Here is a 17,395-nt window from a genome sequence, read left to right as displayed (position 1 = left end):
AAACTAAGAAAATGTTTACCAGCAATATATCAACAGAGGCCTAATATCCAAAATATACAAAGAGCTCAAAAGATTAGCAGCCCCCCCCAAAAAAAAGAAAAAATCAACAAATGGGCAAAAGGAGCTTAAGAGAGACTTTTCAGAAGAAGCAAGAATGGCAAATAGACATATGAGGAAATGCCCAACATCCCTGGCCATAAAGAAAATGAAAATGAAATTATCTTTGAGATTCTATCTCGCCCTAGTTTGGTTGGACAACGTCAAGAATTCAAACAGCTGGGTACCTATGGCTCATGCCTATAATCCTAGTTACTCAGGAGCCTTGAGATCTGAGGATTGGGGTTCAAAGCCAGCCTGGGCAAAAATTACATGAGACTCTCTATCTCCAATAAACTACTTAGAAAAAGTTGGAATTGGTCTGTGGCTCAAACAGTAGAGCAGTAGCCTTGAGCACAAAGAGGCTCAGGGACAGCACTCAGGCTGTGAGTTCAATCCCCAGGACCTGCAAAAAAATAAATACAAAAATTCTAACAAAAAATATGGCAGAGCTGTGGGGGGAGAAAAGGAACCCTATTACAGAGTTGGTGGGAATATAAACTAATCCAACTGGAAGAAGGTTTGGTGGTTCCTCAAAAAAACTAAACATGGAATTACCCTATGACCCAGACATCCCACTCTGGGCATCTACCCAGATCATTATGTCAGGATATGGTAAAGATACTTGCACATCCTTGTTCATTGATGTACTACTTGCAACATCCAACAGATGAGTGGATCAATAGAATGTGGTTTATATAATACGCAATGGAATTTTACTCATTCATTAGAAAGAATATATCATTTGCAGGGAAATATATGGAATTAGACGACCAAATCATGCTAAGTAAGGTAGGTCCAGCTCAGAGACAAACAGTGCAAGTCTTCTCAGATGTGGAAGCCTGATGTAAAATATCACTGGACATGATAACCTATACCATACTACACATTCACACACAGACTAAAGTAGGATACCCTTAGGGGAAGAACATAAAGGTGTAACTTCTCTGAGCATTTAAAATGCTATTTGTTGTTATTGTTGTTTGTTTTTATTTTTAGGTGGGACAAAAACAGGTTCAGAAAGAGAGGGAAGAAGGGTGAATAAATGCTGTCATGCTATTCAATATACAATATGGAGAAAATGAACTATGTAACTTGTAGGCAGGAATGGGAGGGAGAAAAGGGGAACAAGGGATGATAGAGTGACACTGTCCAGAAAAAGAAATGTACTCATTATCTGAATTATGAAATGGCACATTAGCAATAATATGTAAAAAACAAATTTTTGAGTAGAGGAAAAATATTAAAAGCTAACTTTCTGGGCTTTTAATGTTGATTTGAAAACTAAAGATTACCCTTAGTATCTGATAAAAAGTGTAAAGTACATATATTCAGAGCGAGTAAATCCTATGACAAATTGATAAAAGTCAAAACTGAAAACACTTTTAATTTGATGATAAATATCAAACCAAAGACGATCATCTGTAGACAAAGATTAAAAGCAAATCTCCAGTGCATCCAGAAAGATACAGTAACAAGTCATCTTTCTGTCACTATGTTGTAACAGCTGAACCATCTTGAAAGGATAGGTTTTCACTCTCCATTTCAGAGCTTTCAGTCTAAGGTCACCTGGCCCTGTGGCCTTCAGCTTTTGTGTTCAGACAGTATGTCATGGCCTGGTAAAGAAAACTGTTTGCCCCATGGCAGCTAGTGAAACAAAGGAAAGGGATGAGGTCCCAATGACTTCTGCCTTCCCACCTGATTTCCTCCTACCAAGCTCCACTTCTCAAAAGTTTCACCATCTCCCACTAGCACCGTGGGCTGGGAACCACACATGGGCCTTTGGAGGACATTGAGGACCCATTTGTTAGGAAATGGAAAGACTTGGAAAAAATTCTATTAAGTGAAGTAAGCCAGGCCCAAAGAAACACAGGTCCCATGGTTTCCCTTATTTGCAATAACTAGTATATGTCTGAGACAAGCAGAAAAGGTCAGATAAGATGATATTAGGTGAAATGAACCCCAAGATAAGCACACAAATGGTATTTTCTTTCTTGCTGTTGTTTCTAACATATTTATAAGGTGACTGTTTTGTTGCTTTGTATGTCCCTCCCCCATGGTATAACCCTGTTTTCACTGTATTTGGTGTTGGTATAATTTGGGGAGGGGAAGGGAAAAAAACAAATTGGTTAAGTAGGGATATTGGTGGGTCCAATGCAACAATGAGATGTAGAAAATGCTATGTTGAAAAACGAACTTTACAACTTTGGCTGGGGGTGGGGATTGTAGTTGTGGAGATGGGAGGGCAGGGATGGTAGGGGAAAAACAAAGGAAGAGGCAACAATGCTTGATAAGAAATGTACTTATTACCTTGCTCATGTAATTGTAACCCCTCTGTATAGTATTTTCACAATAAAAAAACTTATTAAAAAAAAGGCCAATTGGAATAAATGCTGATTCCAGCAAATGTAAAAAAAAAGTAGTAAAAAAATATCAAATACATGTATTGTCAATAGTAAGAATGCCTGTCATTTTCTAATTAGAAAAAACAAACTCAAAAAGTCGAAATGGAGTAAGGGATGGGAAGGGGAAAGAAAGGAGGAGGCTACAATGCTTGATAAGAAATGTACTCATTATCTTGCCCATGTAATTGTAAGCCCTCTGTATGGTATTTTCACAATAAAAAAAAAAAGTTCTGAAGGAAGATCTTCCATCCTAATGAATCCTTCAACATGAAAGTGGGGCATCTAGTTCCAGATGCAACGTAAGTGTACTCTTCCCCACTCGTGCTAATTCTATGGGGGATTGGAAAAAAATATGAAAGACTGGCTAAGGAACACAAGATGCAGTCAGAGTATTTGACAATATTCAACGTGCATTCATAACAAAAAATTATCACTGTACTGGTAATGAAGGGGAGTCTCTTTAACCAAAGGTCTATGAAAAAGCATACAGGTAAAAACACTAAAACTAGGAGCCACCCACCCATATGTCCTCCTATAGATTCTTCTGTACTTTAGAATACTAAGAAATTAAAAGAAATGACATTGATACATGCAATCCTTGAATCTCAATTAAGTTAAATATCACATAATTTGATTTTTCCCCTTTCGCTTTTATTTAAAAAATTTTAATGTATATACAATGTCACTAAAATTATGTATTTATGAAGTACTATGTGATATTTCTTGGTGAAGTCTTTGGTATTTTCTACAGTTAAGATCCTTCTGTAAACAGTGACAACTGGATTTCTTGTTTTCAATCTGGGTGCCCTTTCTTTCTCTTATTTAATTTTTCTTGCTAGGACTTAAGAGTACTATGTTGAAAGTGGTAATTTATATGACATGCTTGAAATGACAAAATTGTAGAGATTCAGAACAAACCAGTGCTTTCCAGTGTTTAAGACTGGGGAGAGATTGTTACCACAAAGCAGCACTGAGATTTTCTGGTGGTCATGGAACAGTTTTGTGGAATGATGATGGGTGTTACTGTAGACATGCAATAAAATTTGTTAGGAACATACATGAGTCAATGTGAAAAATAGTGGTATCCAAATTAGGTCTGTATTTTATAGTAGAATGCCAAATGTCAAGTTTTTGGTTTTAAAAATTGTGCTATGAAATAAAGACAACCCTGAAATACCACCTTATCCCAGTCAGATGGCCCACATGCTAAAGTCAGCCAACGACAACAGCTGGAGGGGATGCCGAGAAAGAGGCACTGCTGGTGGGAATGTACACTTACACAACCACGTTGGAAAGCAGTCTGGAGGGTCCTCAGAAAGCTAAACACTGACCTCCCTTACGACCCAGTCATACCACTTCTAGGCACCTACCCTGAACAACAGGAACCAGTATACAAAGACACATGCACCTCCATGTTTATTGCAGCACTGTTCACAATAGCCAGGATATGGAAACAACCCAGATGCCCCCAAAATCGTGGTTTCTATACACAATGGAATATTATGCAGCCATTAGAAAGGACAAAATAATGGCATTTGCAGAGAAATGGATGGAACTAGAAGAAATCATGTTAAATTAGGTAAAGACACAAATGGCACATGGTCTCCCTGATAAGTGGATGTTAAATCCCAAATGTAAGGTGATAAGACAAAGTAAACAACCCTTTGTAACAAGAGATGTACAAGATGTTAGTCGAAAAATGAACTTTACAACTTTGGCGGGGTGGCGGGGGGAGGCAACAATGCTTGGTAAGAAATGTACTCATTATATTGCTCATGTAATTGTAACCCCTCTGTATGGTATTTCACAACTAAAAAAAAGTAAACAAGACTGGAGAAACAAAGGACCTCCACTCATCTGTCAAATCACTACTAAATAACTCCATGCTGCTAATCACACATATGGTATATATGTGCACACTGGAGGGAAATTAGGAGGACACAGAACAAGAGGGAATCAGGGAAAAATAACAGTGGGCCCCATCAGATGCACTGGACATTGATCAAAACTAACTAAGCAACTCAATGGCAGCGATGGGAGGGAGGGAACGAGTGGGAAAGAGGGAACAGCTGACACCAAGCAAAAGGAAAGGAATGTACACATCACCCAATGTGGAAAAAATAACTGTATTGTCAAAGCTCATAGAACTCATAAACTTTATAGACCATGATAGACAATTTGCCCCATGAAAGTTAGAATGTGTTTGTGACTTTAACTAAGGATTACTATCCCACAATACTGTGAAATTTGTGAAATTATGTAATCACTTAATCACAATAAAGAATTTGCAAAATAAATTGTGCTATGGTTATGTGAAATATTTTCATTGGGGGAAAACTGGATTAAAAGTACAAAGGAATTCTATAATTTTTGAAATTTCTGAGTACACACATATTGTTATGCATTTTTTTCTTGTGCTAGGGACTGAACTAAAATATTTTAAGGGAAGAAATAAAATATAATCCAGCTCTCTCCTACCAATAATACAGTAAAGATGAAATAAAGATATTTTTAGACAAAAGAAGAATAGTGAAGACCACAAAACTTTGAGAAACATGAAAGCTAATAAAAATTACTAAACTAACATTTGTTCGGAGAAGTGCCAGGTTCACACAGTGAAAATGCAGTGATGTTGGGATGCCACTTCTCTCTTAAAACTCATTTTCAGGGAAGATGGCTCAGTGGTAGAGCGCTTGCCTTGCATGCATGAGGCCCTGGGTTCGATTCCTCAGCACCACATAAGCGGAAAAAGCCAGAAGTAGTGCTGTGGCTTAAGTGGTAGAGCACTTGCCTTGAGCTGAAGAGCTGAGGGACAGCGCCCCGGCCCAGAGTTCAGGCCCCATGACTGACAAAAACAAAACAAAACCATTTTCAGACTATTTAAAATACTGTGAATCAAAATCCTATTGTGCTTCTTTTGTGGGTACTGACAAGCTGACTCTTAATTTTATTGGGACAAGGACTCTTGAAGGAAAATGATGGAAAGACCTGCCTTAAAGCTACAATAACAATAAGACAAATAGAATAGAAGAAAACAGACTCTAGAAACAGGACTGTGTTTACATACCTCCCCCACTTTTATTTTTTAGCAGTACTGGAACTTGAACTCAAGGCTTTTACATAAAGTCTTAGAATTCCTAAATTTCTTTACCAAGCAATATTTGTCTTTCATTTTATGAGTAGGAACTATATAAATAAACCCATTTAAAATAGATTTCTGTATATAAATTTAAATACACAATACTTTTTTATACAGAACAATTGTAAAGGAGTCCTGTTGATAGTAAAAGAAATTCTCTTTGGATCAACTTGTGTGTGTGTTGGTTGAAGTTATAAGTACTATGCTTGTTCATATTTAGTGACTGCCAAGAAGTTCAGAGCCAAATCCAGCGCTGTTTGATTAACATCCCAGATACTGATGCATCCATTTTTTTTTGGGGGGGGTGTACAGGGTACAAAGGTGGGAATATTAAATAATCTCATTTCATATTGTAAACTAATTAAAATAATTTGAGGGGAAATGATGGGGTATAGATCATGTAAAATGTTGGCTATTGAGACTGAATTAAATTCTTTTTCATTCTAGATATATTCTTTTCTATCCAATTAGGAGGGATATCTGATGTTGTTAGAAATGCGTCTTCGGTAAAAAGTGAGTCACTATCTATCCCCATGATCCTATAATGTAAAAATATTGTTTTACAATGTAATCCACTGTTAGAGAAACCTTTTTGATTGTAGGGTGAGATGAAAGGAGCCAGTGTAAAAATATAGGATATGTGGGGCTGGGAAGGTGGCTCAGTGGTAGAGCGCTTGCCTTGCATGCTCGAGGCCCTGGGTTTGATTTCTCAGCACCACATAAGCAAAAAGAAAAAAGCCGGAAGTGGCGCTGTGGCTCAAGTGGTAGAGCACTAGCCTTGAGCTGAAGAGCTGAGGGACAGTGCCCAGGCCCAGAGTTCAGGCCCCACGACTGGACCCAAAAAAATATATATATAGGATATGTATGTTAAGGAGAAAGAAAGAAATCAGAAGAGTATACAAACATGTTCTGTGCTGTTCTTTTTTTTAATAACTGGTATGAGCTGCTTTTGCTTTATCAGCAGGATATATATCCATTCTCAATTAACACAACCCTACAATCTTAGCCCTTAGGAAACATAAAATGTCCTTATTTCCAAAGGGCATATTCTAATGTGGCATTAAAAGAAAACAAACAAACAAACATCCCCACTCACCCTCCCCTCCAAAAAGAACAGAAGCAACCAACATCTCCTCTCACCTGTGCTGCTGTGTCCTTGTGCATTGACCCTGACAGCTGATGTTCTTCCTCCATTTTTCTTGGAGTTGCAAAGGACTTAGCACTTCTTTCACTGCGGACTTTTTCTATTAACTTGTTTTGCATCTGAATCGCTTGTTTTGCTGCAGCCCTTTTGGAATCAATCTGTTGGTATAGATCATAGCATGAAGGGAACCTTCAGACGTTTCTTTAAAAAGTGGAGTCATATCAAGAATTTTGAAATTCTAAACTTGCCAACCTTTCATAAAGAAATAAAGAAGAACACAATGGACATAAACGTACCATAGCTGGCAAGATCTAGACCTTCTGTCATCAGTAGGACAAGACCAATTAAAGTTAGTGTTACTGTTATATGCTATTTAGAAATTGTATTTACAGATAACTTGCTTACTGAAAGCATCATTCTTAGAGAAATTGTCATATTTTAAAATGGTATGTGCTTTCATTATTAACCTTTGCTGGGAGTGAATCCAGTTTATCGTTGTAGTTTCAATTCTTATTAATTAAAACCTTAGTTTTCTATCACTGAAGTGTGTCTGATTAATATGAAAGTGTACAGGAGCTTATGATATTGCTAATTTTTGTGCAGGTAGTTTAACCTTGAAGTAAGATAAGTAACAGTTCGTGTCATCAAGCACCTTGTACCAGTATGAGAGGTTAACTGTGACAAGCTTGCTGCCTCTTAGGCTTCTTTTTCAGACTGTGGTGATATCTAGGGAATGACTGACTCTCAATAACCTTGAAGTAGACACAGGAATCAAAGGGCAGATCCTACGAGCCAACTGGGAGATTGAAAGTCACAGTGAAGGTTCTTATGTGAAGTATTTGTTCACCAGCTTCATGTTTACAGCCGCTGAGAGTGCCCACACCTTTTTTTTTTTTTCATGGGTTAAATGGGGAGCAGAAGACAGGAACAGCAGAAGGGGAAATAATGGAGTAGCCGGTGCCAAAACAGAGAATGAATTACACTGGCTGAGCAACAGAGACTTAATTTGTAGTCTCTCAATGTTTAGCTTCCATTGCCAAGTGTGTTCATTCCTTCCCTTTAAAATACACTGGTGTTTGATGGCTAGTTCCAAGTTGTCACAACACCCTTCTTTATCTTTACCTCCTCCAGGATCTCAGCTTATCAAAGACCAGCAAAACCACCCCCTTTCAGTAACCTGCAAATTGGAAATGCTGCCTAATCACTCAAGGTTCCTTTGTTTTTACTACTCAACCCTCTCAGACAACTGGGAAAGCTGATGGGTCACCAGAGCCAGAGCCACTCTTCCTCTGAAGTTACCTTATAAATGCACTTCAAACAACTTGTGTGAAGCCCAAGTCCCCTGGCACACACCCTCTCCTCTGAAATGCTGGCCTAGTGAGCTTTGTGAAAATATGCTCTTAAACATTAAAGACTAATTAGCTGATTTTTTCTACATCTTTACTGACATACAATAGGCAAAAACAATATGTTATACAATGCAATATATGTATACATATATACACACATATATTTATGTATGTATACACTGTGTAATACCACAATCAAGTTAATTGGCACAATCATCCGATCTATTTCCTTAGGAGATTTTAAGTACATGATTCATTTTAAGTACAAGATAACTGTAGTCACCATGCAGTATGCTAGATATCCATACCTGATTAATCTTACAACTAAAGGTCTATACCCTTTGACCAGCATCTCCCCGTTTTCCCTAGCCCAATTCCCTAGAAACTACCATTCTGCTTTCTGTAAGATTTTTTTGTTTCAGGGTTTACATGTAAGTGATACCATACAGTTTTTGTTTTTTCCTTCTGTGACTATTTTATTTCTTTTAATGTGAAATAATCCTGTCCTCTAGGTTCATTTGTGTTGTCAAAAATGGCAGACTTCCCTTAATTTTTATCACACACACTCACACACACACACACACACACACACACACACACACACACACAACTTCCTTGATCTTCATTCAATGGGCACTAGGTTCTTCTCATATCTTAGTTACCATAAATAATCTGAACTAAACACAGAGAGGCCCAGGACTTTTAGAGATACCAGTATTTCATTTCCTTTTGAAGAAGTATGGCTGGTTCTATTTTCAGTTGAGATATTATTATTGAGGTTTTTAGTAGCTACTATAGGTTAAGCAGTAAGGTACTGGTTTTTGCCCTGAGAGTTTCAATTCTCTGTGAGGCTTCCTGGAGCTGATGTCAGCAGTCCTGCCATGCTCACCAATAGCTGATAAACACAGTCATACACAGAGATGATTCTGCTTTGAATAAAGCCTTTAAAATGGTTAAGAACAAGAGTGGGGGGGGGAGAAAAAAGTAAGGTGGACTAGAAATTCTTAAACTTTCTTTTCCTCAAAGACATGAAAATAAATACAAGAAACTTATCAAGTATTCCATATAATCAAACAGGACACTATTAAAGAATGTGTCATTTTCTAGCAAAGCAACTCTATTTAAAGGAAGTACTTTTTAATGTTCCATTCAAATTTCACACTGTTCTACAAAACCAAGAATACTTCAGACACCTAAAATCAATAAAGCAATAATACGCTTCTAAATGGTAATTTTTATTTTACTTTCCTCTCATTTGCAGGCAGTAAGTCAGAAGAAAAGTTCATACAATCATTTTGAGAAGGCTTGGGAAAGAATTTTCTACACTGTTGTATACAAAGTTGTATACAAAGATTAGGTTTGCTATGGGGAAACTCAGGCTTCAGATAAAAAATTTCCTGTCTGAAATGTAGGAGGACATTCTGGCTCTGACCTATAGCTAGGCCTCTACCCAGTTAAAGTATCCTGAGATGAATGGAACATTATGCCCAAGTGTCCACACTTCCACTGAGGAAAAAGGCATCATCAAGAATGCATAAACTGATTCAAGGACTTACTGGCTCTTGAAATAGTACTCAGGCCTAGATTTGCCTTCACAAACATTGTTTTCCAACAGATGAGATTTTAACCTAAGAATTTTACAACTATATCAGTAAGTAAGTATCATCATTTTTTTCATTGAGTTTTGAGTATGAAATCCCAATGGACTCTGGAGGCCTAGCAGTGGTAGCGGGCGAGCTAAACTGCCACAGGCCCTGGGTACAATCCCCAGCACTGGGGGTGGGGTGGGGGGAAATCTCACAACCCTCAGTCCCTCAGTTGGTGGCATAAATGAGTTCAGCAGCCCTGATCACAAGTCTTCTCTTTGGACTGACAACGTGACTACAGGAGCTGCCAGAGCTACCACTGAGTGATGTCAGCTTACATGCCATCATTTTGATTGAGGCAAGCACCCCCAGATCTGCTTTTCAGGAAAACTATCACAGTCTGTACTATTGTGACAAAAATTCACTTCCAATTTCTCTCCAATAACAGTATTAGAAGACTTTAAAAAGAAAGCTCAATTGGCATGGGACAGTTTGTGATGCCTAGTAAAATTTCTTATTAGAAAAATACATTTGTTTTGCAAAAAGATGCTATAAGTTTGCTGAGGTTTTCGTGGTGGTATGCACTTTCTAATCCCATACCAAATCAAATTTTTGTTAGTAGTACTCAATTTCCCTCCATAAGTTTCACTTATACTGAATTAAATAACATTTTAAAATAATCTGCCAGCATTGGTGCCTCCTGCCTGTAATCCTACTTACTCAGGAGGCGGAGACCTGAGGATTCCAGTTTGAAGCCAGTCCTGGTGGGAACGTTATTAAGACTTATCTCTAGTTAACCATGGAAAACTCATGGCCAGTGCCCAGGCTCACACTTCAAGCCCCAGGGCCAGAAAATAAAATAAAGTAAACATCCATGGCCTTTTTCCTTTGAACAATAAAGCATAGAAACATTTTAACTATATACTTTTTCTGTTTCAATGACTGCTTTAAGTATCTGTGTCAAAAAAAGTTCAAGTGCAGAATTTGTTAGTCTTTTATGGGACTACAGTGATATACATATAGAAAAAAAACCCTTTTATTAATAAGAAGAATCTTATTAAAATGCAAGAAAGAGGAGGCCATGTGGTTGACAGCAATTCTGAACTCTGAAGCTTTTGGTGTTTCCCAGAAACTATTCTGGAATCATTTCTCTGCTTGACTCACTCAGTGTATCTGAGTACAGGATCCTTTCTGTTGTCACAGGTCACTTCTGACCATTTTCAGGTTTGATTTGTTTTGGCATTGAAAAATCTGTAAACTTAAAAAAATTAAGCTATGGGGGGGGCAGGGAGGATTGGGTGGGGGTGTGGGGGAGGATGGGAAAGGATGGGAAGGGGAAACAAAGGAGAAGGCTACAATGCTTGATAAGAAATATACTTATTATCTTGCCCATGTAATTGTAACCCCTCTGTACAGTATTTTCACAATAAAAAATAGTAAAAAATAAAAAATTAAGCTATGTATAGTTTAGCCACATATGATGGGGTTATAGTTTATATGATCATTTTTAAATATATGTATATACCTAATATACTAGCAAAAAAGTCATTGATGACTAAATATTCTGCTGTTAAATATACTTTAATTAGGATGATCACATTGCTAACAGAAATCATGGTCTAAAGAATGAATATTATTCTTGTTTTTACTCAGAAAGTATTCTAATCAAAAGAAATAAAATATTTTTTAATGGAGACTCATTGGAAACATGTTTTATGTTCTATTATCTGCATGTAAAATGGTTTAACAACAAACACCCTTTGAATTTGATGAAACTGAAAATTCTGGTGGATAATAATTAGAATTTTATACCAGAGGATATAGTTATCGGATTTTAGAATGGTTTCTTTTATATTTCAATTAAGTTTATGAAACTGAAAAACTACAAAAAAGTAGAAAACTCTTCTTAAATGAGTGTAGATTAAGTTGTGACCATGACTGCAAGGGGAATGCTATGTCAAGGAAATGGCTCTTTGTTTTGCTGGAAAAGGGATAAAAATACAAAAGTCAATAAAACTGTTAAAATAAGGCTCAGTAATTACCAAGATCAAAATCCAGTGGCTTTTTATTAAACATGAACTTTTGTTCTGCTTCCTGCAATACGTAAATAGTGCTGACAATTGGTTTGTGAGGCACTTGCTACAATAAAATGTAATTGTATCATGAGAGAAAGGTGACAATCAGGAGATCATGAAAAAATTACATATTCTCACTGGTGGTTAATTAGCCATGCAAAACCTCCTCAAACAGATATTCTCTTCTATTAGGAATGATTACTATGCAGGCCTACAGATGTCAATACCACAGTCATTCAAATACTTCTTTTCCTACTAATTGAAGGTTGTAAAGCTCTGGTGCCAAGGTTTTGCTTCCAAAGAGCTAATTTATGACTAGAAGGATATTTTATGTCTTCAGTTGCAGCAGCTACAAAATTCAGCAAATCAGAACCATCTGTGCACTGATACTTGACTCACCATTCATCTAGCAGCCTATCAGTCATATTAGTTTGCATCCTGCATTCTTGGCTCATGAACACTTGTGATGATCCAAAGTTCATAAGAAAGATTAAAAGTGAATGGCATTTTGACCCTACCTTATTGTGCATGAATGAAGGAAAACAATTCTCTCCCCATTTTTTTGCACATGGACAGCATCAAGGAAAAAGTGGATGCTTAATCGCCTATCCAGTAATGTATCTAACAGTAGTCTCAAACTGACACCATCCTCTTCCTAAATACATTTGGAATTCTAATTCTTTAAGTTTTATATATTTTTTAAGCTGCTATAAGGGAGATGGTTGTAAGATATCAGAATAAAGAAGTGTGGCGGATTTTTAAAAAATAAATTGTTTCTATATATTGAGCCATCAGTATATACATATAATACCTAATAATATTATCCAACCCTATATTATGATCAAATTGGTAGGCAAGGCAGAGTCAGTTAACTAAAGAAAATCCAAAGAAAAAAAGAGACATAAAAGTTCTCATGAATCAGGTGAAAAGTAGCCTTTAACTTAACCCTAGACAGGGGACATCAGTGACTGCTTTATTTCTTTAGTAATACTCAACAGGCCATAGATCCTACTGAGACAACAGGTAAAATAAATTTCCAACCAACATCTTAGTGCTGAATTAAAAGGAAATAGGAATTAAATATAACAAATAGGAAACTGACATGAAAGCTAGATTTTGAGGTCTAAAACCCATCATGGGACAGAAAACTTTCATACAAGGCTATCACAGGATCCCAGGGATTATATTACTTACTTTTTGATTGGTTGCATTAATACTCAGTCCTTTAGTGGAAAAGTCCAGTGGTCCTAAAGGTATTCCATTGGGGTTGAGAAGTTTCTTGAGTTTTTGATAGTTTGGCTTTTCATTATAAGCTAAACTATGAACACACATCAAAAATTGGGCTATTTCACCTGTAAAGTATTAAATTTTTGTCATTCATAATTAGCAATAATTATCCAAACTCTTAACAAGCTTACCTCATATCTTATACATACATACATCCTGACTAAACTAAAAATTAACAACTCAATAATCACTTTAAAATTACTATTCAAAAATGACTGAAATGCAGTGACTTGGAAATCTGATATGATGGGACAAATTAGTAATTTTTTACATGCATTTGTTGATATGTTTGATTTTGAGAGGAAATAATTTTTAATAATTATAGTGATTTTGATTTTTGAGATGTAACTATTAAGGACTATACAAGATATACTAGATCAGCTATGTCAGATATTTTTTGACACTATAGGGTTTTGAACTCAAGCAAGTACTCTACCATCTGAAACACACCCCAGCCCTTCAGATTTTTTTATATTGAATTTTCAAATATTCCATTAAAGTGTTACTTATTATAAACCTTCTGACTTTGAAGGCAAAGAAAAAACAATCTTGGCAAATTTGAACTAATGCTTTCACTTTGAGATGATAGCAGTGCAATTAGAAATGATACGTACATATGACCATATAAGATGATATTAAATGAAATGAACCCCAAGATAGGGACACACATTTTTTTTCTTTCTTGCTATTTATAATGTACTATGTGATTTTTTTTTGTTTCTTTGTATGTTCCTCCCCCATGGTATAACCCCTGTTTTCACTGTATTTGATTCCAGTGCTCTGCATCTTATATATATGCTTCTGTAATTTGGGGAGGGGAAGGGAAAAAACAAAATGCTTAAATAGGGATATATGTTGACCCATTGTAACGATGAGATGTACAAGACACTATGTTGAAAATGAACTTTACAACTTTGGTGGGGGTCTAGAGGGGTAGTAGTTGTGGAAGTGGGAGGGAAGGGATGGAAGTGGGAAAAAAAAGGAGGAGGCCACAAGGCTCGATAGGAAATGTACTCATTACCTTGTTCATGTAACTGTAACCTCTCTGTACAGTATTTTAACAATAAAATGTACAATATATATATATATATATAAAATAAACTGATTCCATGTTTTAGCTACAATTGATTTAATTGTGAGCCAGTGGCTCACACCTGTAATCCTAGCTACTCAAGAAGCTGAGATCTGAAGATTGTGATTCAAAACCAGCCTAGGCAGGAAAATTCGTGAGACTCTTATCTCCAATAAACCACCAGAAAACCGGAAGTGGTGCTGTGGCTCAAGTGGCAGAACACTCTCCTTGAGCTGAATAGCTCAAGGGACAGTGCCCAGGCCCAGAGTTCAAGCCCCATTACGGACACACACACACACACACACACACACACACACACACACACACACACACACACACACACACACACACACACACACACACACACACACACACACACACACACACACACACACGTGAATTCTGTAATCCTCCCTCCACTCCTGTATGCCTGGCCAGCAAAAGGAATTCACAGCATTGGTGCTTTTGTTCAGTAGGATGAGGGGCACACACCCTGTATTTTTCCTCTAGTGAGATAACAGTGACAAATCTTCCTCTAAAAAGGTCATAGACCTTTATTTTTAGGGTGTTTTCTGATGCTGGGGATTGAACCCAGTTACTAGCCATATGCTGTACCACTGAACTACACTTCCTAACCTACCAGCTTTTAAGTAAAACCAAAATTAGACCTAAAGTTAGAAATATAGCTACATGAAAATGCTTATGGGTTGCATTTTTACATTTTGCATTTAGGTGGTGGTTAATCTGAACTTGAAATAGGAGTAATATTATAATACCACTTATAAGTTAGTAGTTTAGGTATACTTTTCATTTTTAAATTCTTATCACTGACTCAAATGTGACTACTTCATACTTTTTTGCATAGGTGCTTATATTCCATGATGGTGGAAGCTTCATGTGCTGGCAGGAGGAATTCTTCCCTTCCTTTCCTACCTCCATTCAAGTGGAGAATTGCAGAGGCCTTGGGTTTCACTTCCTACAGGGAAAATTTCCTAACGGAGTAGTCAAGATCCCCTTCTCCCTGTTAAAGTCAGAGGGACCATTTTAGACCCAACTGTCTAGACTTTTGTGTTGTTTTGTCTTTAAAAACATAAAGGTAATGTACTTAAAAGAGCACTCTTGGGTCTGGGCTTTTATTTTTTTCTGGACAATGGAGTAATTATGCAATCTTTTCTTCAAATTTATGATATATATCAAACTCTGTTATCTAGCATTCAGTCAACCAGATCTCTACTAACTAGCCAACTCTGCTGCTTTATCGCCACATTTATAACTGGTGTTTCCTGGAACCTCTCAGGGGACATCCAACTGCTGAAGAAAGATGATATTCACTACCAATAACACTGCTGTTATTTGCTCTTCTGAAAACTGGTAAGCCAGGATTGGTACCTATTTCAATTCTACTAACTAGAATATCCCAAACAGAGAGCTGAGATGGATTTGTTGGGAACAAATCACTGCTCTAAGACAAGAGAAAATTCCTGGCACTCCCCCAACTGATAGCAGCTGTGCTGCAAAGCCTTCATGGGACTGGGGTTTGGAAAAATGAGGTACCAGTGAAGTAGTAGAGGGAGAAAATGAGAAGACTCATGTCCAAATTAAATTTATTATTATGAACTTGAAGCTTAAAATTACTGGGATGTAGTACTAGGATGTAGTATTGTGATGTTAGCCTTGCAAGATCTAGATTTATTATATCAAGTACACTTTAAATTTTACTAGCGTATTTCCAGCAATATAAAACAAAAATGCCTCAAGTAGTACGTATTGTGATATTCTCGAATTCTCTGCTTTTTTAAGCTTATGCAGTATTAAGTACCATTACTGACTATTATTTCAAGAGATAAAAACCTTTGAAAGTATTACATTGGATTGGGCATGTATACTTGCAAAATTCTTGGCTGTTTCATTTCATAAAATGTCTTAGGAGCCTTTTATAAATCAGTTCCTTTAATTTTCAAGATGGTCCTGCTTCTACAAACAAACCTCCTAACTTAGAACTTCCCTTGATTTTAAAGTTTCAACATTTTGTGCTTTTGAAGTAGTAGAAATCTGTATTATATAAGCAATATTATAGTATAGATTCATATAAATAGTTTGTACTAAGTAGAATGAGGCATGGCTCCTATTTATATTTCTCATATGACTCAAATCTTATCTTAGTATCAGAGGGAAACATTTGTCTGACACAATACAGGGCATCTGGCTTTCTTTTCTAATGCTAAACTGAACAGTTAGCTTTTGTGCAGGAGGGACAAGAAAGCTAAAGTAAATATAAAATTTGAAAAGAAAACTAAACTTCATCTCTTTCCTTCTTTCCCACTGGGTTAACCATACTATTACTGGGAAAAATATCACTTAGAATTTTAACCACAAGGTACATTGTCATAGTGACCAAGTTATTTAATTCAGTTACTAAAACAAAACTTGCACTTCTCAGTCACTTTCCTCTCCTGCTTGGTCCCTCCACTGAAACAGAAGAGCCCCAGAAAGTGGAATGCAGAAATCTTGTGGGGTCAAAGCCTGGGGCTTAGGAAATGCAGGTGGGACATAAGGAACAATTCTGGTTTCTAGTCAATGAAGAATATGAATATAAGTTTAAGATGATTTAGCTCTACTTTTTGACTCACTTATGCTATTTGATCTCAACTGGAGAGCCTGTGTACATATTTGTTTAAGAAGTCAGTTAATCTGGGCACTGATAGCTCACACCTGTGATTCTAGCTACTAAGGAGTCTGAGATCTAAGGATCACAGTCAAAACCAGCCTGGTCCATGAGACTCTTATCTCCAATTAACTATCAGAAAACCAGAAATGGAATAGTGGCTCACAGTGAAAGAATGCTAGCCTTGAGGGGGGGAAAAAAAGATCAGGGACAGCACCCAGGCCCTGACTTCAAGCTCCATGACTGACAATAAAAATAAGTAAGTAAATAAATAAATAGTCTGCTAAAACTAGATACCAGTAGCTCACACCTGTAATCGTAGCTGGTTAGAAAGCTAGATTGGCGGATCACAGTTCAAAGCCAGCCCAGGTAACAAACTTCACAGATTCTTACCTCCAATTAACCTCTAAGAAGCCAGAAGTGAATCTGTGCCTCAAATGATAAAGGACAGTGCCCAGGACCTAAGTTCAAGGCCCCAGTATAGGCACACACACACACACAAAAGGTATCAATGTCAGCTAAAAGCTAACATTGAGACTGTCATGTAAACAGATAATAAGCTTTTGAGAATAAGATC

General features: G+C 36.9%; 1 protein-coding gene across 3 annotated transcripts in view; it reads right to left on the bottom strand.

The window, feature by feature from the left end:
• Vrk2 (vaccinia related kinase 2) overlaps positions 1-17,395 on the bottom strand; it is an 82,472-nt gene that overhangs the window by 5,841 nt on the left and 59,236 nt on the right. For all 3 annotated transcript variants that reach the window (XM_013017976.1, XM_013017975.1, XM_013017977.1), the window contains exons 11-12: positions 12,992-13,146; positions 6,781-6,942 (exon numbers count right to left, since the gene is read on the bottom strand). In XM_013017976.1, the coding sequence (XP_012873430.1) occupies positions 6,781-6,942; positions 12,992-13,146 (317 nt within the window). The remainder of the gene's footprint in view (positions 1-6,780; positions 6,943-12,991; positions 13,147-17,395) is intronic.

This window comes from Dipodomys ordii, unplaced genomic scaffold (assembly GCF_000151885.1).
Source record: "Dipodomys ordii isolate 6190 unplaced genomic scaffold, Dord_2.0 Scaffold37, whole genome shotgun sequence".
NCBI classification, from domain to species: Eukaryota; Metazoa; Chordata; class Mammalia; order Rodentia; family Heteromyidae; genus Dipodomys; species Dipodomys ordii.
This window is presented reverse-complemented; position numbering and strand designations above follow the sequence as displayed.